The sequence below is a fragment of the Lytechinus pictus genome, chromosome 15 (assembly GCF_037042905.1).
Source record: "Lytechinus pictus isolate F3 Inbred chromosome 15, Lp3.0, whole genome shotgun sequence".
Lineage (NCBI taxonomy): Eukaryota > Metazoa > Echinodermata > Echinoidea > Temnopleuroida > Toxopneustidae > Lytechinus > Lytechinus pictus.
The window spans coordinates 14,650,075-14,671,566 of NC_087259.1; the positions used below are offsets into that span (position 1 = coordinate 14,650,075).

At 35.4% G+C, this 21,492-nt stretch overlaps 2 protein-coding genes across 2 annotated transcripts in view; one reads left to right on the forward strand and one right to left on the reverse strand.

The window, feature by feature from the left end:
- LOC129277794 (serine/threonine-protein phosphatase 1 regulatory subunit 10-like) overlaps positions 1–14,985 on the reverse strand; it is a 38,505-nt gene extending 23,520 nt beyond the window's left edge. The window contains exons 1-2 of the mRNA XM_064110253.1: positions 14,555–14,985; positions 6,168–6,274 (exon numbers count right to left, since the gene is read on the reverse strand). Coding sequence (XP_063966323.1) covers positions 6,168–6,170 — 3 coding nt within the window. The 5' untranslated portion in view covers positions 6,171–6,274; positions 14,555–14,985. The remainder of the gene's footprint in view (positions 1–6,167; positions 6,275–14,554) is intronic.
- A 189-nt stretch (positions 14,986–15,174) lies between these two features.
- Positions 15,175–21,492, forward strand: part of LOC129277797 (small ribosomal subunit protein mS40-like) — a 30,635-nt gene continuing 24,317 nt past the window's right edge. The window contains exon 1 of the mRNA XM_054913966.2: positions 15,175–15,319. Coding sequence (XP_054769941.2) covers positions 15,191–15,319 — 129 coding nt within the window. The 5' untranslated portion in view covers positions 15,175–15,190. The remainder of the gene's footprint in view (positions 15,320–21,492) is intronic.

Genomic DNA, 21,492 nt, shown 5'->3' on the forward strand with positions numbered 1-21,492 from the left:
AGGTTTTATCCAGTGGCCGGCCTATGACTTGGAATTACAAGCCTATGTTGAATCTGCATAAAAATGCATGCCAAAGTTTTAACAAGACATTAATTTCCAATTTCATTAAAAAGCTACCCCCCCCCCCCTTCGAACACACACACACAAAAATTAAATTTTGAGCCAAAGCTAATTAAAGAGTCACAATTTATTCCCCCACTATGTTTAGGTAAGATGTGACGAGATGATTGGCTAATCATTTTGAGGGAGGGCGGGCAGGTAAATGTGGTAAAGAAATCAATACGAGGGGGAGAAGAGTATGCACAGGATGCAGCAGAGGGATGATATTGGAAGATCAGATGGAACAAATAGAGAAAATCAGAATAATAATCATAGTATTTACATGTGTTTATTGTGTTAGGGGAACATATATACCTCCTGACCCCCCTCCCCAAGTTAGCATTAATAGGTTGAATTGATCTTAACCACACATTTCCAGCTATGTTCTTTGTGAATTTCCGCCTAAGAAGTGTAACTCACATAGAGCATACTCCTTCAAGACCAATACAAGGGATAACAGAAGGCAATTTGATTTAAAAAGAAAAATACTCAATTTTCTTTAATATTCTAATGTCTTTGACTTCCAATATCTGCAACAACTTTCTTTGTCCACATTCCAGATGCCTTTCAATAATAATAATAAAAAAGTTTTTTTCTGGTCAGATTTCCTTCACGACTGCCAAATAAATTCAAATGTAAAATCCCATTTCTTATTTGTTTTATTTTGAATGAAATTCTTTTGATTTTAAATAATACACAAGTGTACGACTTACTTTGCTACAGCAGATAATAGTAATAAGGAAATAGCATATGATTATCTACAATATGGAGGCATATATGCAATCCATTATGAATTTACAGTAACGTAAATAGAAAGTTAAAAGGAAATTAATCTTGATTACATATCAAGAAAAATTAAAAGGGAAATAGGAAGAGTGGGAGGTGGAATGAAATGGGGGATTTGACCTTCAAAGCAAGCGTTTGCAATTAGGAACGAGCTTTCATGCTGTAACTAAACGTAACTATATATATGTGTTAATTGCTTTAATACAAGCCTACCTCCCTCCCACTCTCTTAAAATTGTAAAACCAATAAATGTCATCATTTCTAAAAATGTACTCTTTCTTTCCCTTGAAAAGTATGTTATGCCTGAAAATGCTTCTGCATTGACCAATTTTGATTTTTTTTACATTGACAAGGTCCATTTTATTATGCGAGATCTTATGTTGACTTTAAAATGAAATGGGTTTAATTTTTTTTAATTCATGGACTTTGATTACCTTCTCTCTTATAAAGTCCCAATTGCAATACTATAACAATGAAGGACATTACAGAAACCCTTTAAGTAGGAAATAGAAGTAATGCAATGTGCACTTTCATTCATTGCTTATCACAAAAGCAGACAAGCCATGATTCTGATACCTTCTAAATATCTTTTTTTTGACAATACATGCATCATACATGTACTTCAAATACAGCCCAAAGCAGTGTACATAAAGGACATTTTTTTTTAATTAAAAAAATCTTTTCTTTCAGAAAAGATTTTCTTCTGAGGTTAGTCAAATCAACTGTGATGCAGTCAAAGACTAAAAGAATAATTAGGGATTGATTTATTATATAGAAGAATTTAAAGGAACCCAAATGCTTTGAATAATGGTGGTATTTGATTAATTATGCGGCAGGCCATATTTGGGCCTGCCGCACCGGAAGGGTTAAAATTAAATGAACTTTCAATCAAAACTAATGCATATATATGCAAATTATTTGTGGCCTGGTAGGAGACTGAACATTTGGTGCATTTGCAAAATTATACAATTGCAATATGAAATTTTAAGATCTTCTGAAAACTGGTGTACTACAGGAGTGCCAAAATGATAAATATGCACGTTTTTGTTTGACACATTTATTTTTGGAATAGGATTTTCTGTTATTAAAAATATGCACTTTTAAATTGTCTAAATCTATCTTTTTTTCTCCACATAGTCAGGCTACCCCTTTGAACACAAACATACATTGGATTCTTTTAATGGATTTCTTTTGGAGACTTTTCACAAGTTATATTTTCCTTCCCCAAGTACATGTATGGCCCAATTATCAAGTGTCCCCACAAATGAAGTACATTGTATAATACACGCATGAATATTTATATAGATTGATTAGTGGGGCTCATATTGAAAACTGTCCCCTCATACTTGGCCAAATCAGGATCAGTAATGGTTTTTACTAATTAATTTGTAGCATTTATATCCCGGGGCTCATAAAGACGTCCCCTTATTACATGCTACAATTATACTTCCTATCTATAGGGCTCATGAACGTCCCTTTATATGCATGAATTAAAACCTACAAATTAGCTGGCCTATATAGTTGTTATCTATTAATAAATACAAGTTATGCACATCTTCTCTAAAATATCCCACCCCCCCCCAAAAAAAAAAAAGGTCTGCAAATGCTGAGACAATAGTCGATATGATCCAAACTTTCATTCTACAAAAATTGCATTAACAAATTTAGAAAGTAAAAAGGTTCTGATAATTGTGTGTCCGAGTTTTCAAAAGCAGTCCCATTTCATCATCATTAATCACAAACTATTTGTTTCATTACATGCCCCCCCCCCCCCTCTCCTGGATCCTAACACATTAGACACAATACCATTTTATGGCCATAATGTTTTTGCACAATAGTCAGCCCCTCAAAACTGTTTGTGTCTAATCCAGCTGGATCTGTGCCTGCCACCCCCCCCCCCATTTTAGCTAAGAAAAACATTCTTATATATAGACTTAGAAATATACAACAGTGATTTATGGATTTGTTTATAAACTTGACCATGATTTATCCCTCTATTGGCAGTAGATCTTCATAATTATACTGAACAACAGCATGCAACAGATATTGCGAGTTTTAGAGGCTGTGAAGGCATTGCATTAGATAGATGAAAGCTGCTTTCAGAATGTGGACTTTATTTTGTGTATGAGTCACTTCCTCTTTTCTTGTTGCAAGTGTATGGTATGATTGCACAGGTATATGCATATTGCCTGTGTGTGCATATATATACTTACATCATTCTGTGTATGAACATGTGTTTCAGAAAGTTTAATAACCCTGCAGGGCCCCGTTGCATAAAAGTTACTATTATGGTAACTTCGCTGATCAACAGCCAATCAAAATCAAGGATTCTATGCAAGTTACCATTGTATGACAGTTACCATAATGGTATGTTATATGCAACGGGTCCCAGAGTCTGGTTGGTCAATCATGTAACTCGACCATTCCTAAAAGCTCTGCTCCAATCGACCTGATTTTTGTGAAAATAATAAGCCAAATACACAAAAGGTCGGGTAAACTGGACCCAACCTTTCAGGAATTTAGGGGGGTCCTTTTCTTGGAGGTGTTATACGATTATCCAACCGATAACCTGATGTAATGGCACTAACCCAACACTGCTTCATCTGAATTATTAGTAATATTGACTTTTCATCCCCCCCCCCCCCGAAAAAAAAAGAATCATTCAACTGGAGTTGTTAAAAGAAAGATACTAGTAGCTTGAATTGTAATGAAAGAGGCAGCATTAATTGTAACTGATTTGGTTTATCCGACACGCATTACATAGATTTTCATTAGCATACTGTGTCATTTTGCCTACATTTGGTCACGTCCTAATTAGGGTAAAAATTTCAAAATTGTTACCAATTTCAGAAAGAAAGAAAAGGATATCATATACGTTAAGCCTGTATGGAGTCACTGAGGTCAGCGAAGTAGGGGAGACGGCAAAGCCAGTTGCCCATACCACTTTCATACCTGCCGACACGACAGCCAAGAAATACATAAAATGATGACTGGAAAATTTCTAGAAACAGGAACATTCTTGAATTTCCTGTACAATGCCAAAGATTTGTCATCAGAAATATGAATATATATCTACTTAATAGGAACACTTGACAGGTATGCATTTTACTGATTAACAAAGAGAAAATGGAAAGACAGGAGTCATGCCCCTCCCCCCAATTTAACAATTTGTGCCCCCTTCAAAATGAGTAGTCAAAAGTTGGTCATCCTTTCAATCATTTATATATTGCATTACACGAGACTGATCTTCAGGCTTATTTAATGATTTGTAATTCCTTAAATTAGAAGTATGAATATTATGAACTATTTCTGTCATGAGTGGTTATTCATATCAGTGTTATGTGTATGAAAATAATGTGCAAGTTACAATTTGCAACTGTTCCTATGATTTGTCACTCCTCAAAGCCCATTTCAAAGTTTAGACAGGGCATTAATTTTGTAAGACATTAATTAATGTAAAAAATAACAGAGCAATGTAGTCGTTAGTATTGAATATTTACCAAAACTTTAAAGCAGGCTTAATAATGGCTTCATCATAAACTTCCCCTTCTTATTATGCAAGATCAGAAATGCAATATTATTCTGTTGTTATTAACAATCCAGTCCCAGTAGTCCAGTACTTTTCTATTTTTTACCATTTCTAGGAACATTTCCCCATTTCCCTTTATTTAATCAAAATTAAGAATTTAAGATTTATTTTTTGGAAATCATTGCAAAGCACAGGAAAATCCTAATTGTTTTCATCCCCCTAATCTAAATCAGCCAAATGTTTATGAAATGTAATTTAGTGGTTGATATTTGTGAGGAATTTTAGGCCCTACACATGTGAGACATCAACAGTACACTACCCAGCAAATTTATCTAGAATAGGAAATGTAGAAGGGAAAATGAAAAACAAGAAAAGAGAAAAATGAAGAGTATCAAGAGAGATTTGACGAAAAGGAGAAACAGAAAGATTCGAGCTCTTATATCATTAGGTGGACTGTTACTTATTTCTGATTGCACCCGGGATTGCACATTCATCCTTATATTCCCCATCTTAATTAATCTTACTCAAGAGGAAACCTTGCACAAAATCACTCTCTGACTTATTAGAAACCCTCACACAACTTCATGACATCTGACCCGCTGAACACATAAAAATTAACACAATTTTTTTTTGCACAAAACATGTAAAAACATGGCATGCAAAGCAAAAAAAAATAAAAAAAAATATGCAAGTTAAGAAATAAATATACATATAGGGAGTGGGTATTTGATAATCTGAACGACATGTATCAAAGTGAAATCGATAATTGTTTAATTTATACTGCCAAGTAAATATTCGAACCTTCTTTAAAACTGGTACTAAACTTGGATGATTCTGAAGAGTATTCAATATATAATTTTGAATTTATTATAAAACGTGTATCAATCATGATGTAAGAAAGATACACTTTAAATTAAATCTATGGGTAAATTTATTTATTTTTCAAAATTTGTATTTATTTACTATTATTATTATTATTATTTTTTTTTTTTTGGGGGGGGGGGGTTGGAAAGTCTGGACTCGCATCCATAACAATTGAAATAGCTGAGCATTATTCTCACTCGTTATGTAACCACTTCTCAATCAAAGTGGCTGCAAATTGCAGGGAAGTGATTGAGAAAAAAAAACAACTAAAATACTGAGGGGGCACTAAATATCCTCAAAGATAGGATTGAAATTATTCCACAGAAATACATGTATCAGAAAAAAAAAATCAATGTCAGATGATTTTCCAATATATTGTTGAAACCCCCCCCCCCCCCCGTTGAAGGTCATTATACATGTATCCTGACTAGAATTTCAGAATTTGTTTGAATAGAAATTCAGATTTAGTTCACACATTTATCTACATGTACAAGAATTATGTAATTCCTATATAAGTTTAACGACGAATATTATTTTTTGTTTGATTGCAAGATCAAGTTCAAAAGCAAAGTTTTTTTTTCAATTTCACTTTAAGATCATATCTAATATATTTTTTGATTGCTTACAAGTACATGTGTATATATTTTAAAATCTTAAATATTTTTTTTTACAAGTGTGTAAAATTTCCAAATATGCAAAGTATCTTCTTGCCAAGTTTCACAGAAATATACTGCTTTCTTGCCCATTCATGAATTGAATGGTAAGAAAGTGAGTATATTGATATGTTCATTTATTAAACAAATTGCAGTATTTCATTTTAACCTAAGCATATATGTTATGCTCATTGATTTGGATATTCATATTTTCCATGAACTTTGAGTAAATTTACCATTGTGAAATGAAAGTATATATTCTAATATAGAATATACAATCGAAGCTTGGTCAGTGTCAACTGTGATCTTGTATGGGATTGGTAGTACAAAAGGCTTTTGTTACCTGCAAAGGAAGAGAAAAGAAAGAAAAGAGGAAAAAAAAGTTGATGAGTAACTGCACTGATAATTTTCAACAATAAAAAGTTTGTTGGACAATGAAGCAAAGCCCAGCAACAAAGTTTGAACTTTTTTTTTCTAAAACAAAAACAATGGGATACGATTTGTCAAACAATATTTTGTTGCTAGATGCAGAGTGAAAATTCACTCATTACCAATAAATTCAGTAAAAAAATTGTCAGATTAAATTCAAATTTTAGATATGAAGCTGTTATAATAATGTTCTTAAGCTTAAGTGATGTACTTTGTTCATCGTTATTCAATTACGAGCCTTGTACAGTGTCACAAGGAACAACACTAAAACTAAAAACTATACTTGAAATAAAATCCCATTCCCAGCCTAGCTACCACAAATCTAATTGTTTACAATCAGAATAAGGTGCATCACGAACCACGAGTCTCGCCTGAGTTTGCGATCAATAAAATATGCAATATCTTTTTACCCCTATATGACCTTGTCATCCTCAGAAACACATGTTTGGTATTACCCAAAGATCAATTGTACAGAGTATTAACACAACAAAAACACACAATTGATACAGATGTAAAGAAATGAGAGCAAGGTGAACAAAACTTGGGAAAAGGGTTGACATGACCTCATATCATTTGACCTCTTGACCCTTAGATGACCTTTGACCCAATCATTCTCATGAATACACACATGGTATTACCCAATGATCATTTGTATCAAGTGTGAACATAACTGAATGCAGAAATAACGAAATGAGAACAATTTGCAAATTTTTGTTGAACTTTGACCCTTACCTTTGATCTCATCATCCTCAACAACATACATGAGGCATAACCAAATGATCATTTCAACCAAGTGTGATTAAAATTGATGGACAAAAAAATAAAGAAATGAGAATAAGTCGCACAAAAACTTTAAAAAAGGATGGACATGACATATTTGACCTTATGACCCCATAATGTAGAAATAGTTACCCAAGGATCATATGTACCAAGTATGAACTGAACAACAGACTAACGGACCAACAGGAAAAGTGATTACTAGGTCTCTGCCGAACTTTGTTCAGGCGAGACAAAAAGAATATAACCTTTCTTTTTCACCTAATTGCAAATGGGCAAATTGTCATCATTCATATATGAATGATCATGAAACATTAAATGTGTAAATGCATATTTTCAGAGGTTGGACCTTTCGGTGTCCACTGAAGTATAACTCATGCTTCAAAGATCATGACAGAATAGAATACCGGTAATTTTTCAGAGATAAAATTTCCTTTTGATTGATATAAAATTCGGATATTTTGCAGTAGTATTATCAATTTTGACAAAGAGTAAAATATTAATATACATCCCCTGTACATACCGTAAGTCAATGAGGTTAGTCTGTAGTCAGACATTCATTCATCCACATACATTTGCAAAATGAGAAATATAATACTCCGACAGGCTATCTCATTTCTCAGAAAAAGAAAAGTCATAATCATTTAAGCATTGCAAGTCATGCTTTGAACAATGTTCACAGGAAAGTCTGAAAATATGCCCATCACATTTTGTGTTTCATAATTGTGAATGCACCGCCGACTGCAATTTGGGACAAAATATACGACTATACCTTTCTCTTTCACATGATATATTAGATTTTATGTGTGTAAATAATTCATTAGGACAGCTGCAAATACTGTTGTTGGGCTTTGCCAGTACAAGACTTCATTGAGATTAAATATATTCAGTATACAAGTTTATAACATTAGGTGTTATGCAAATAACTCACAAAAAAAAAAAAAATATATATTAAAACAAGTGGAATGCCTCTGGGTGTCTCACCTGCATCACGTGAATCAATATAGCAGCAGTGCTGACTTTGAAAACTACTATAAAATAATTATTCACAAAAAACACCATTCATATAATGATACAATACTACATTCATTGACATTTGACCTTGATCATGTGACCTAAAACTCGCACAGGATGTTCAGTGATACTTGATTACTCTTATGTCCAAGTTTCATGAATCAGATCCATAAACTTTCGAAGTTATGATGGTAATTCAACAGATACCCCATTATGGCCAAAGTTCATTGACCTTTGACCTTGATCATGTGACCTGCAACTCGCACAGGATGTTCAGTAATACTTGATTACTGTTATGTCCAAGTTTTATGAACTAGACCAATAAACTTTCAAAGTTATAATGGTAATTCAACAAATACCCCAATTTGGCCAAAGTTCATTGACCCTAAATGACCTTTGACCTTGGTCATGTGACCTGAGACTTGCACAGGATGTTCAGTGATACTTGATTACTATTCTAGTATTATGTTCAAGTTTCATAAATCAGATCCATAAACTATCAAAGTTACGATGGTAATTATACAGATACCCCCAATTTGGCCTAAGTTCATTGACCCTAAATGACCTTTGACCTTGGTCATGTGATGTGAAACTCAAGCAGGATGTTCAGTAATACTTGATTAACCTTATGTCCAAGTTTCATGAACTAGGTCCATATATTTTCTAAGTTATGATGACATTTCAAAAACTTAACCTTAGGTTAAGATTTTGATTCCCCAACATGGTGTAAGTTCATTGACCCTAAATGACCTTTGACCTTGGTCATGTGACCTGAAACTCAGGCAGAATGTTCAGTAATACTTGATTAACCTTATGATAAGTTATGCTGTCATTTTAAAAACTTAACCTTCGGTTAAGATTTGGTGTTGACGCCGCCGTCGTCGGAAAAGCGGCGCCTATAGTCTCTCTCTGCTATGCAGGTGAGACAAAAATGGAGACAAATGTTATTTAAAAGCCTGTGCATGTTTATCATCCTAATATATAAACCACACTCTTATTATTTCCAGGAATTTAGACATGTATATTTTTCTCATTTTGTATGCACCATGTATTAGAGTATCTCAAACATTTGAGATAATGGTTTTCTATAATTTGTCTATGGAAATGAAAACATCAAATCCATTTTCTTTTTTATTAATAATATATAACACATGTGTTTTAGAAACACTTACAAAAAAAAAACAAGAGAAAACATTTTTCTACACAAGAATTTTGCCATAAATGCCACAACATAACTTAGACTAGATATTTTATCTGCTCATACAATACAATACATGACATGTAGGAGACAGAGTCACAAATACTCCCGCAGACAATCAATACACAACTGTAACATTAAGCAATATTAGAACTTTACAACTTTTAATCTTTGGGGCCAAATCAAGAATTGACCTGTATTTTAGAGTGATGTTAATATTGATCTACATGTACCCCGAAATCATGAAAATCAGCATTAACTAACACTCAGAATTTCATTTTCAAGCTCTACCTGTGTTTTTATGCGATTTTTTTTTTGTTAAAAAAATCTCCCCACTATTTTTAAAGATACTAGGCCTACAGTGCGCATCAAAAATAAAAGTAATCTGAATGTAGATTTACATGTATCTTTGAATATTACAATCTAAATACCAGAATAAATAAGCGCAACACTTTAGCTATGAGTTGATACCTTACTTGTACCACTTAGGCCTACATGATGCATGGCTATATGAATCATTTTGGGAGACAAAAGGCACAGATTGTATTTTTCTCGATTTTTTGTTAAAATGGATGAAATGAATTAAAACTGATTAGTCAGTGAGGAATAGCATTTCATTCAATAATATAGCAATTAGCAAAAAAAAGAAAAAAAAAGGGCTATTCAAAATGTTGGACTCCAATGACAAAGAAATCACTCAGCCAAGCATCTGTGAAAATTTCATCCCAACCCTACTTGCCAAAAATATGATAAAATATAATTCCTACCCAATGTCTTCAACATCAATTAGTGGAGCAGCACGTGGTGTTGAGGTACATGTACATAGAGGCAGCAAGGTATCAATAAAAACTTAAGAATTGCTCATTCATATTTTGGTAAATTGAAATATGATATTCAATAACATGGAACACGTACATGTAAGACAAATGAACAGCCTTTGATTTAATCAAAATTAGGTTTCATATTCATTCAGAATGAACAGATGCTGAATGAGCAAATTGTTCCAGAACATTTGTTAGAAAGAAGCATGAGTTGACATGCTTGGATCATCCTGGCTTATCAATTTTGATTGATACAATCATGTATGTACATTCTTAATAATTCCATTACTTCAATCAGCATTTGTAAGTTTGGAAAGTTTCGACGAATAAAAAATTTCCCACACTGAATACTAGTTAGCGTTGTTGTCCAGAGATTCAATATTTAATTCTAATTCCCGACAAAATATAACAAAATCAACTGAAACATCACAAATTACAAAAGAATATAATTTCATCTATAAAGAAGTGGAATTCCTCTGGCGGTCTTGTGACTCTCATCTGCATTACAAATACATGAAGCAACAATGTCGACTTTTTAACATTGATTTTTTAAAACATCTTTTTTGTACCCTTTTAATGTACAAAATAACAATCCAATGATACTGTACGGACAAGGCTGTATGTAGATGCCCTGTTGACGATCACTAATATCCCTTATTGGCCTTGAAAGTTTTTGGCTCCCTCTAAATTTTCCCTATTTGTGTTGCACTAAAGCAGGAATGTGTCTCATGTTGCGATATGATAAACACGATAAACTTGTGTTCACTTTTTTAATGTAAACTTTCATGAATAAGGTGAATGGAAAATATCATTACTCTTGAAGGCTAGATGAAATATTTTATCAAAAATTCTTAAGCATGACAATCTTCGACTTTGATCAAATAACCTAGAATTTTACTCATTTCATTCATTGCTGATGCTTCATATTACTTATTCAAACTAAATGTATAATTTTCCATTATGAAAATTGAAAGAAAATAGAATGTGATGTTTTCACAATGAAAATCAAATGTTCACTGACCTGAAATGAACTTTGACCATGAATTATTAATCAGATTATTCATTTCATGTCATTTGTGATATCCAATAACCACCTGAATTATCGCATCAAGTATCACATTCCAGTTTAGCTTTTTGGAGCTGCAAGAGGAATTATCGCATCAAGTATCAAGTACAAGTTTTATAGGATTAAAATGCATATGAAAACAAAGTTGAATCATAATCATTAGTTGGTTCTTAATTGAACTTGAATTAACTTTCATCTTGACTCAGTCACCTGAGCTGAAATTATACCCATCACATTGCTGTTACCCGATAACCTTTGTAATCAAAGTTTCACAGAATCTTGAATTTTCAAAATCTTAGCTGTTGATTGCATGGGTTTTTGCTATGATTCCATACATGTACATGTACGTGATTCCTCAGCATGCTCAAAGTTTACTGACCCCAAACTGAGGCCAAATGCCTGAGTGAACTGAAATTGCATTTGTTCACTTGCTGATACTCAAAAGCCATTATCAAGTGTTATGGTTATGCAGGTAAGATCTGTACATGCATGATGAATGAACAAATTCTCTAAATTAGATCCAACAAAAGGCTTGTACTATTTAATTTGATATTAAATTATATTCTTGTTACACGAGGGCCTACATGATTCGTTCCAAAAAGAATACTATTTTTTATAAGGAAACATTTACTCATAAAATTTGCACTTAACTTTAAGCAAAACTTGCAAACTACATATCAAATAATCAAACAATCCTGTCAACCTGATATGGGTAAAATAAGAAATCAACTTAATTTACAAAAGGAGCTAAATCAACTATCTACATGTAGTAATTCAAAGTTGGTTAATTTTACCACTTTACCTAAAGTTATGCATTCAGATTTTTAAGTACAGTACATGTTGTGGATACAAGTTCACACCATCAGTGTAAATTTTGATGAAAATTACAAAATTTTACTCTTTTTATATCAATATTTTTGGATTTAGCTCTTTTTGGAATACATCATTGAGAAGTCACCTTCCTTAGAAAAGATGTTTTTTTTAATTCTCTTCTTAACTTCTCAATGGATATAATCTGCTAGCAATTTTCTATTAAATTGTTAGTTCAATTACTAAACATGTTTAAATGTGCAAAAATGGACATTCCACTAAGGTTTTATTGCAAAAGGAGCGAAACAGAGTTGTAGATATGTGGAATAGTCTTCCTGACAGTGTTGTCTCAGCTCCTTCGATCAACTCATTACTGGATAGACACTGGTAAAAGAATTAGGCCTATGACTTGCTCTGCTATGAGCTAGCCTGTGTACATACTGTAGGCAGTATTATCTTTTTTCTTCAGTTTGTATACACTTCTGAAAGTCCTTTATCGTGTTAACTCTATTTATTCAATGTCATGGATAGTGTTGTACCACCAGCGATACATTATCGATGAACAGGCACTCATGCCTTCATCAAAATTCAATTCGCAGTAGATTTAAGGGAAAGTGGTTAATTAAAAAGCCTTGATTTACGAAAAATGCCAAATGTGGATATACATGTAGCTCCTTTTGGAATAAAACTCTTCATAAACTCAGATCGAAAACAATGCCAATTAATGATTTGGTAGAATCTATGTCAAAAAAAGAGATTTAGACACGATGTAGGGGCAGCTGCTATTTTTACTAGTGCTAGCATCACAGAAAACATTAAATTAAACCAAAAAAAACCCCAATGTCAAACTGTTATACAAAAAACAAATAAAAGGACCGCAACGGGGGGGGGGGGGGGGGGGGGGGGGGGCTTCAAATCAGACCTCACTTTTTTCCAAACTGTGCAAAAACGTAAATAGGACCATCTGATTGTGATTTTTTGCATGGTCAGCCCCCCCCCTTTCAAAATCATTCTGCAGCCCCTGTAAAATAGATTCGGTCTAGAATAGATCTAGGTTACATATAACAGTATCATTTATTACCTCAAGCGAAGTTCGTGCAGGATCTACTCCACTTCCGCTACACTACACTCCACCTACCCAAACTTCGGGACGGTGAACTCCATCGGATATTCCGAGTGACAAAGGTGGGATGGAGATGTTATTTATTGTAAAAATTATAGAAAAAAATATACAGAGAAAGCAAAATAGTTTAATTTCTTACTCTTCACCCGTATTTCACTGTGTCCATCCTCCGGTTATCCTCAAAATTGGTGATTTTGGGCCAGTATCTCTTTCCTCACACGTATTATTCACGGCCGATTTCAAAACATCACATGTGATTGGTTTGACCTGCGACCGATCGCAGCATGCGATGTTTTGAAATCAGCCATGAATAATACGAGTGAGGAAAAAGATACTGGCCCAAAATCACCAATTTTGAGGATAACCGGAGGATGGACACGGATTGAAATACGGGTGAAGAGTATGACTAAGAAATTAAACTATTTTTCTTTCTCGTTATATTTTTGGCCTATAATTTTTACAATAAATACCATTTCCATCCCACCTTTGTCACTCCGAATATCCAATCGAGTTCACCGTCCAGAAGTTCGGGTGAGTGAAGTGGAGCCTGCACGAACTTCGCTCGAGGTATATAGTATTAGATATCAGAACTACATAAGACAATGTCATAAACTCATATAAATATTAGCTAGTTCAAGATCTAACTTTATCATTTATGGATTTTGATTAGAATGTACATTTCAAAAACAAAAACAACTTTACATTTAATTTCAACATTTCAAAACCCAAGACAGTTACGACTACCGGTACGTTCATGCATGCTGCAACCCCAAGTGTAAGAAAGCCCAGCCCCAAATATTATTGATTCACTTAATTATCGAGGGGCACTAGCATTCTTTAAAAAAAGAAAAAAAGAATGCTAGTGCTAACATAACAGGGATCGGTCGGATGCTAGCGCACTGGTCAGCCCTCCCTGATCGAGCATGCAACATGACTTGGGGAAAGTCCCTGAGCTGAGATTGATCCAGGTCAGCACCTCATCATCAATGCTTGGTCGCAGCTCGCCAGCCAGTGACGTAAGCAGCTTGCGCGCCAAATAAGCTCATTAGCATATCCCAGGCAGCTCATTTGCATACACCAAGACGATGCGGAAAACATGGCGTGTGCAGAACGAGTTTACGTTGCAAGTTCGTTGTAGTTGGCCCGCTTTGCTCCAGAAATTCCAATGACACACTCCAGAAGACTGTCCATAATCCACATCTCAATAGTCACAAAGATCGCGCTGACATACCAAGCAAGTCAGAAATCAGACAAATCCATCCACTAACGAGTAATATTGAGAAAAATCAATGAAGTCGTGAACAGAAAGTTGATGACGACACACGTTCCTGTGAACAGAAACATGGGCGACCATGACACATTTTGCTCACATTTGCACAACTTACACTTTATTTTCTTTCTCTTTCAGAAAACCTCAGGCCATCTCTCCTCGTTCTTATAGATTTTTAATTCAGGTTACAGCTCCCGAAACCGCTTTTCTGACCCAATTTTTTTGACAAAGACAAAAATTAAATTTACCCAAATGGTCTCATTCCAATTCCATCGCCCTCCCGTTTGGACAGCGGGAGGTGCGTGGTTTCTTGTAACTTGCCTAAGTGGCCACGTATTTTGACAAATTTCCCCTCTATTATGCCAAAACTGAACCCAGAAAATCGTCAAATCTTAAAGTCTTATAGTTCCCAAAACAAAACTAAATCATTTACTATGTCCAAAGACTAGATAGGGAGAAATTAAGTAAGTTATAACTAAGGTAGACGGAGCTTTCTCGAAAGCAATTCCTTGATCTGTGAAAAACGCCCAAATGAATCGCGCATGTGCATTAGTCACGTGCCTGTGACAAATTCGTCCCGAATAGTTCTTTTTGTATATGGAAATCGATCATTAATACCAAAGTTACAGGATAAATAATTAGTTATAATTTTTAAAAAGTTGCATTTATTTTTCCAAATAAAAAAATGAATAAAATATTTTTTGGGGACATTTTTTATAATAAATTTTAAACATTTCATATACCAATCAAGATGGCAGCCTCCGTGCGTGCAAATTACTGTTTTCGTGTGATAGGAAATGCAGTATTACGAAGAAACCCTCTATGCATTTCAAGAGTAAATCCAATTTTATACAGAGCTGGAAATTTTTCACCGAAAAATGTAAGTTTTTATAAACAGACCCCTTTAATAATTCATTGTAGGCCTAGTAGAATTGAATTTCAAAAATAAAATTGTTATATTAGAAATAAACAACAGACCCACGTGTTTAATTTCATGTTTGTACTTGTACTAGTACAAATTGTATGTATGTACCGTTAGACCGCGGGTCCGATAGACCGCGGGTCCGATAGACCGGGGGTCCGATAGACCGGGGGTGGACCGGGGGTCCGATAGACCGCGGGTCCGTTAGACCGCGGGTCCGATAGACCGCGGGTCCGATAGTCCGCGGGTCCGATAGACCGCGGGTCCGATAGTCCACAGTGTGTGTAAAATTATGATCAGATATATCAAATGTCATCGAGAGTGGGGGGCCGAGGGGGAACTGCCTCACCCCCCCCCCACCCCCAGCTCAAAAAAGAGGGGGGAAGAGGGGAAAAGGGGGAGAATAAAAAAAGAGGAAGATGGGAAAAGAAGAGAATAGAAAAGAGAGTAAGAAGGAGAAAGGAAGAGAAGAAAAAGGGAAAAGGAAAGACAAAGAAAAAAATGGAGAAGAAAAGGGGAAAGAAGAGTAAAAAAGAGGAGGGAAAAGGAAAAGAAGAAAAGAAAGGAGAAAGGAAAAGGAGGAAAAAGAAGAAAAAAAAGAGGAAGGAAGAGAAGAATATTTAAATAGAGAGGAAGATGGGAAGAAAGATAAGAAAAAAGAGAGAGAGAGGAAGAGGGGAAAAGAAGAGAAGAAAGAGAGGGAGGAAGGGGAGGGAGAGAAGAAAAAAAGAGAACAAAGAGGGACAGGAAAGAAAAAGAAAAAGGGAGAAGTAAAGGGGGAAAGAGAAAAAAGTGGAAGAGGGAAAAGAAAGAAAAGAACAGAATAAGGAAAAGGGGGAAAAGAAGAAGAAAAAAAAGAGGAAGGAAGAGAATAATATTTAAAGAGAGAGGAAGGTGGGAAAAAAGATAAGAAAAGAGAGAGAGAGGAAGAGAGGAAAAGATAAGAAAAAAGAGATAGTAAGGGGGGAAGAGAGGAAAAACGAGAAAATAGAGAGGAAAAGAGGGAAAGAAAAGACAGAAAAAGAGAAGAAAAGGGGGAAAGAAAAGATGGGGGAAAGAGAAGAAAAGGGGGGAAAGAAGAGGAGGAAAGTAAGAGAGAAAGAAAGGGGAATGAGGATAAGAGAAAGAAAAAAGAAAGAAAAGGAGATGGGAAACGGAAGAGGGAGATGTTGACCTGGACGTCGATTTGATGGCGCCAAAATGACGTTCGAACTATGGGGCGCCGAATTGATGTTCGAACTTGGGGAGCGCTAATTTGAATTTTGACCATAATGCGTCAAATACATGTTTCAGAGAGGGGGAGGGAGGACAAAGTTATATTTCACATGGGGGCGCCAAGTTTATGTTCAACCGAGGGCGCCAAATGACCTTGAACTTAGGGGGCTTCATGCAAATTCATTTTCGACCGGGGGTGCAACATTGCTCGTATTGCCTGTTTATAGTGAAATATATGTCCTGCCCAAAAAACTAAAATTAATGCGGCTGAATTAAAATATCCCGTTTTTACGATAACAGAAAAAACAATGTTTTCGAGTTTTAAGTCTGTTTAGCGAGATAGATACACTGTTCAGGGTCACAAAAAGGGTTATTATCAAATTCAGCTCGCGCTACGCGCTCGCAATATTTGATTAATGAGGTATTCATCCTCTGCTTCAATCCCACATGTAAGTGTTAGTGTTTTTCAAGTCAACATACATAGGCCGATCCAGGGGGCAAAGATTTTGCCCCCCCCCCCATGGTGGCGCAAAAAAATGGGTAAGAAACAGAAAAAAGGAAGAGAAAAAGGACAAGCAATTAGAATAGGAATTATACCTTAGTCCTTCTTAAGTCAGTATATAAAAAATTGAGCTCGCGCTTCGCGCTGGCATCAATAAATTGTTTAGTTATATACGCATCCCGACCTTACAGTTTTTTATGCGAACGAGAAGCACAAGCTGAAAATATTTGATATTTTAACCTGACAACTGAAAATGTATTTTTCATTTCATCATTATAAAAGTTTTCAGCTAGCGCTCCGCGGTCGCATTCATTTCTTAATAGATATTTCATCATATGTTCATCATAACAACTACTAACATAGGCGGATTGAGGCGGCCCGAGGGCAACCTCCCCCCCCCCCTATTGACAGAGCAAATAAATTGTGAAAAACGGGGAAAGAAAAAAGGGGGAAAGAAAGGAGAAAAAAAGAAGACAAAACATAAAAGGAGGAAGACGAGTGAATAAAATAAGGTCAGGAGAAGACTTGGAAAACAATTTTTAAAAATATTTAATGTCACTATATTAAAGTTTCGCTCGCGCATCGCGCTCGCATTGCCTGTTCAATGAGATACATATCTTGCTCAATAGGCTGATATGTAGTTTAAAATATCAAGTTTTGATATCAATATACAAAAAAAATTCTGCTCGAACATCGATCTTTCATTATTTTGTTTTATTTACCAATTTATGTTTTTAAGTGCTCTGGAAAATGTCCGTTTTATGGTTTGAATCAACATTTACAACATTTAATTTGTGCGCTCGCACTATTTGCCAAGTAGGCCTACCTATTTTCTTTTTGTATTTCATATAAGATTTTCTAAATATACCTTTTCAGGTGTCTCGATTGTAAAAATATAATAATAAAGACCTATGAGCTAGCGCTGTGCGCTCGCATTTTGATTGATGAGTTATGTATACCTATATATTAATTCTATAACAAACTACTTAAATCCCCCATTAAAAAATTCCGGATCGCGATTTGCGCTCGCATTATTTGCTAAAAATATATCAATGAATCCTATTCATGATTACAAAAATACTTAAAATATCCAGTTTTCAGGCCTCATGCACTGTCAACAAATTTCACACACTAGGCTTAACAGATTAATAAATATTAAATAAAATTTGTATGAATTCATAATAACTAAATTGTCCCTTTTTCAGAAATAAATATCGACAAGTTTTAGAAAAAGAAATAGAAGACAGTCATCATTCTTATATGATGACAAAATGTCCTTAGGCCTAAAATGTCTCGATCCTAGGTCAAAATAATAATAAAATATCAGCTCGCGCTTCACGCTCGCATTATTTATATAGTGCTATCAAATTCCACTATATACACAGTGCTGTAAACAGTGCTTAAATTGACCCTTTTTTATATCAGAATTTCAAATATTATTTTCAGCTCGGGCTCTGCGCTCGCATTATTGATTTTTATGATGAAAAATGAAATGTATTCAGATTGCCAGGATTCTGTCGAACTCTAAAACACGCGCACGCATGTTTTTGTCTCACCTGCATAGCAGAGTGAGACTATAGGCGCCGCTTTTCCGGCGGCGGCGGCGTCAACACCAAATCTTAACCTGAGGTTAAGTTTTTGAAATGACAGCATAACTTAGAAAGTATATGGACCTAGTTCATGAAACTTGGCCATAAGGTTAATCAAGTATCACTGAACATCCTGCATGAGTTTCACGTCACATGACCAAGGTCAAAGGTCATTTAGGGTCAATGAACTTTGGCCGAATTGGGGGTATCTGTTGAATTACCATCATAACTTTGAAAGTTTATGGATCTGATTCATGAAACTTGGACATAATAGTAATCAAGTATTACTGAACATCCTGTGCAAGTTTCAGGTCACATGATCAAGGTCAAAGGTCATGTAAGGTCAAAGAACTTTGGCCACGTTGGGGGTATTTGTTGAATTGCCATCATATCTCTATAAGTGTATTGGTCTAGTTCATAAAATGTGGAAATAAGAGTAACCAAGTATCACTGAACATCTTGTGCGAGTTATAGTAGTTTTCAAAATCAGCACTGCCGCTATATTGAATCGCGTGATGCAGGTGAGACAGCCAGAGGCATTCCACTTGTTTGAGATACAAAGCTTGATCTTATTCAAAATGTGCTAAAATTATCCAGTTTCGGATCAGAATATCAAAAATTTTCTGCTCGCGCTTTGCGCTCGCATTATTATTGTAAAAAGATACCAAAAATTACCCATGCTTTTTCATGATTGACATACATGAATCGAATGTCCAATAAGGGGATTTGAAATCTCATCTTTTTAGGTTGGAATATCAAAAATGTTCAGCTCGCGCTTCGCGCTCGCATTATTTAATCGTTGAAATATGTATCGTCTTAATGGCTAACTACAAAACATCCTTAACAGGTCCCTTTTCGACCAGGCCAGAACGAATATTTAACATTTTTGCTCGCGCTTCGCGCTCGTGGTAATTATCTAGTTACATACGCGTCCTGTTCAGGTTCACAAACATTGCCCAAAATGTTCAATTTTCAGGACAAAATACATGAAATTTCATTTTTAGATTACATAGGGCTTAAGAGATTATTACACATTTATGTGGCTTATAAAGTAAAGCTAGGAAATGACTGTTAGGACACGGGCGTTTTGCCCACCCCCCCCCCCCAAAAAAAAAGAGAGAATCAAGATTAAGAAAAAATAGAGAGAAAAGGAAATGGATTAGGATGAAATATATTATTATTTACCAAATATTATGTCAAAATCTATCACAACCTTGTATTTTTGTAATAAAAATGTCGGCATATTTGCTTGCTCACTTCGCTCACTGGCAACTTCTTTAATTTAATTTCATGCGATACACCATATCGAGCCCCCTCGAAATTGTTGGCTCATTACGGCACTGGGACAACCCCTTCAAAGAAAAAAAATCAACTTTGAGCGGCCGATCGGGGAAAATATGGGTGAAAAAATGGCCCCTCCCCCTATTGGCGGAAGCTGGGTCCGCCCCTGACTTAGGCTTTCAGGATATAATACATGAAAAATCTATTTTAAAAAATCAGATCGAGCTTCGCGTTCTGATTATTTATTTAGGCTATGTGAGATACCTCAATGTGTTTTTGACAATGAAATCTCAGATTTTCTTTAACGTCTACCCCCCTCCCACTTCATTTATTTTTTTTTAACTTGGTGCCGTCGCCACCCCCCATGCACCCATGCTGAATAAATACGCCACTGATGAGGAGAATTAGTCGATTGCTTCGAGATTGCATTATTCCCAAGAGGTTATCATTAATATTATTGAAGGGTATTCTAAATCAACAGTACAGAAACTACAGCTCCCGTTCACACAATATTCTAGTAGGGCCTACTCTGGTTAGAAGTTAAACCAAATTGAACCCTCCCCCCAAAAAAAAATCGCTCGTGCTTCGCGCTCCCATTGATATCACATTATATATTGATGGATTTTTTTTATAGAATACATGAAAAAGTGGTCTTTGTTTTTTTAAAATGTGATTATAAGATAATTCAAAATCCATTTAAGGCACTTAAGTTAGCCTGGCCAGGAGGGAGTGGGCTCCATTTTTCGAAAAGTACACATGGGCGCCAAAAATCAGGTCAAATTCCCCCCTCCCTCCCCACGAAATCCTGGATCCGCGCCTGGGTTCTATAACAATAACCCAATTAGGGCAATCACCCCCTGACAACTACTTCAAGGAAAACATTATCCCCATATTTTTACCGCCGGGGACTGTTACCCCCCCCCCGGAAATTTACTCTCCAGACAATTACCCCGGATAATTACCCCTAGTACGGAGCCTTGAAAATGCCATCAACGTGAAGACATGGCGTGGTACTTTATCTTGCCATGTCTTAATTAATCATTGGTGGCGGAAGGCAAAAAAAATTAGGGGGTCCACCTGAAATTTTGGGATGGACACAGGTAAAAATTTTGACAAGCAAATCAACCAAAATTTATAGGAGGGACCACCAAAATTTCTTGACAAGAAAAAAAAAAGGTTATCAACCAAAATTAGGGGCGGGGCAAAAAGATTTTAGGGGGGCCCACCTCAATTTAGGGGGGGCGTAGAAAACAAATTGACAAGCAAACAAAAAGGTTCTCAACTAAAAATCTAGGGGGACCGTCCCCCACCTCAAATTTAGAGGGGAAATACCCCCCCCCCCCGCTTCCACCTCCTAAGTAATTAATACGCTTATTATTTCGACATAGCGATATATTCTATCTTGTCAAGTCGATATGTCCACATGGCGAGATATGAAGTGTACAAGTCCCGGCGAGAATCCCGATATATCGCCTTGTTGACATGTAACTTATTTAAGTCGACTTGGCAAGATAAAATATCTCGCCATGTTGACATATAACTTT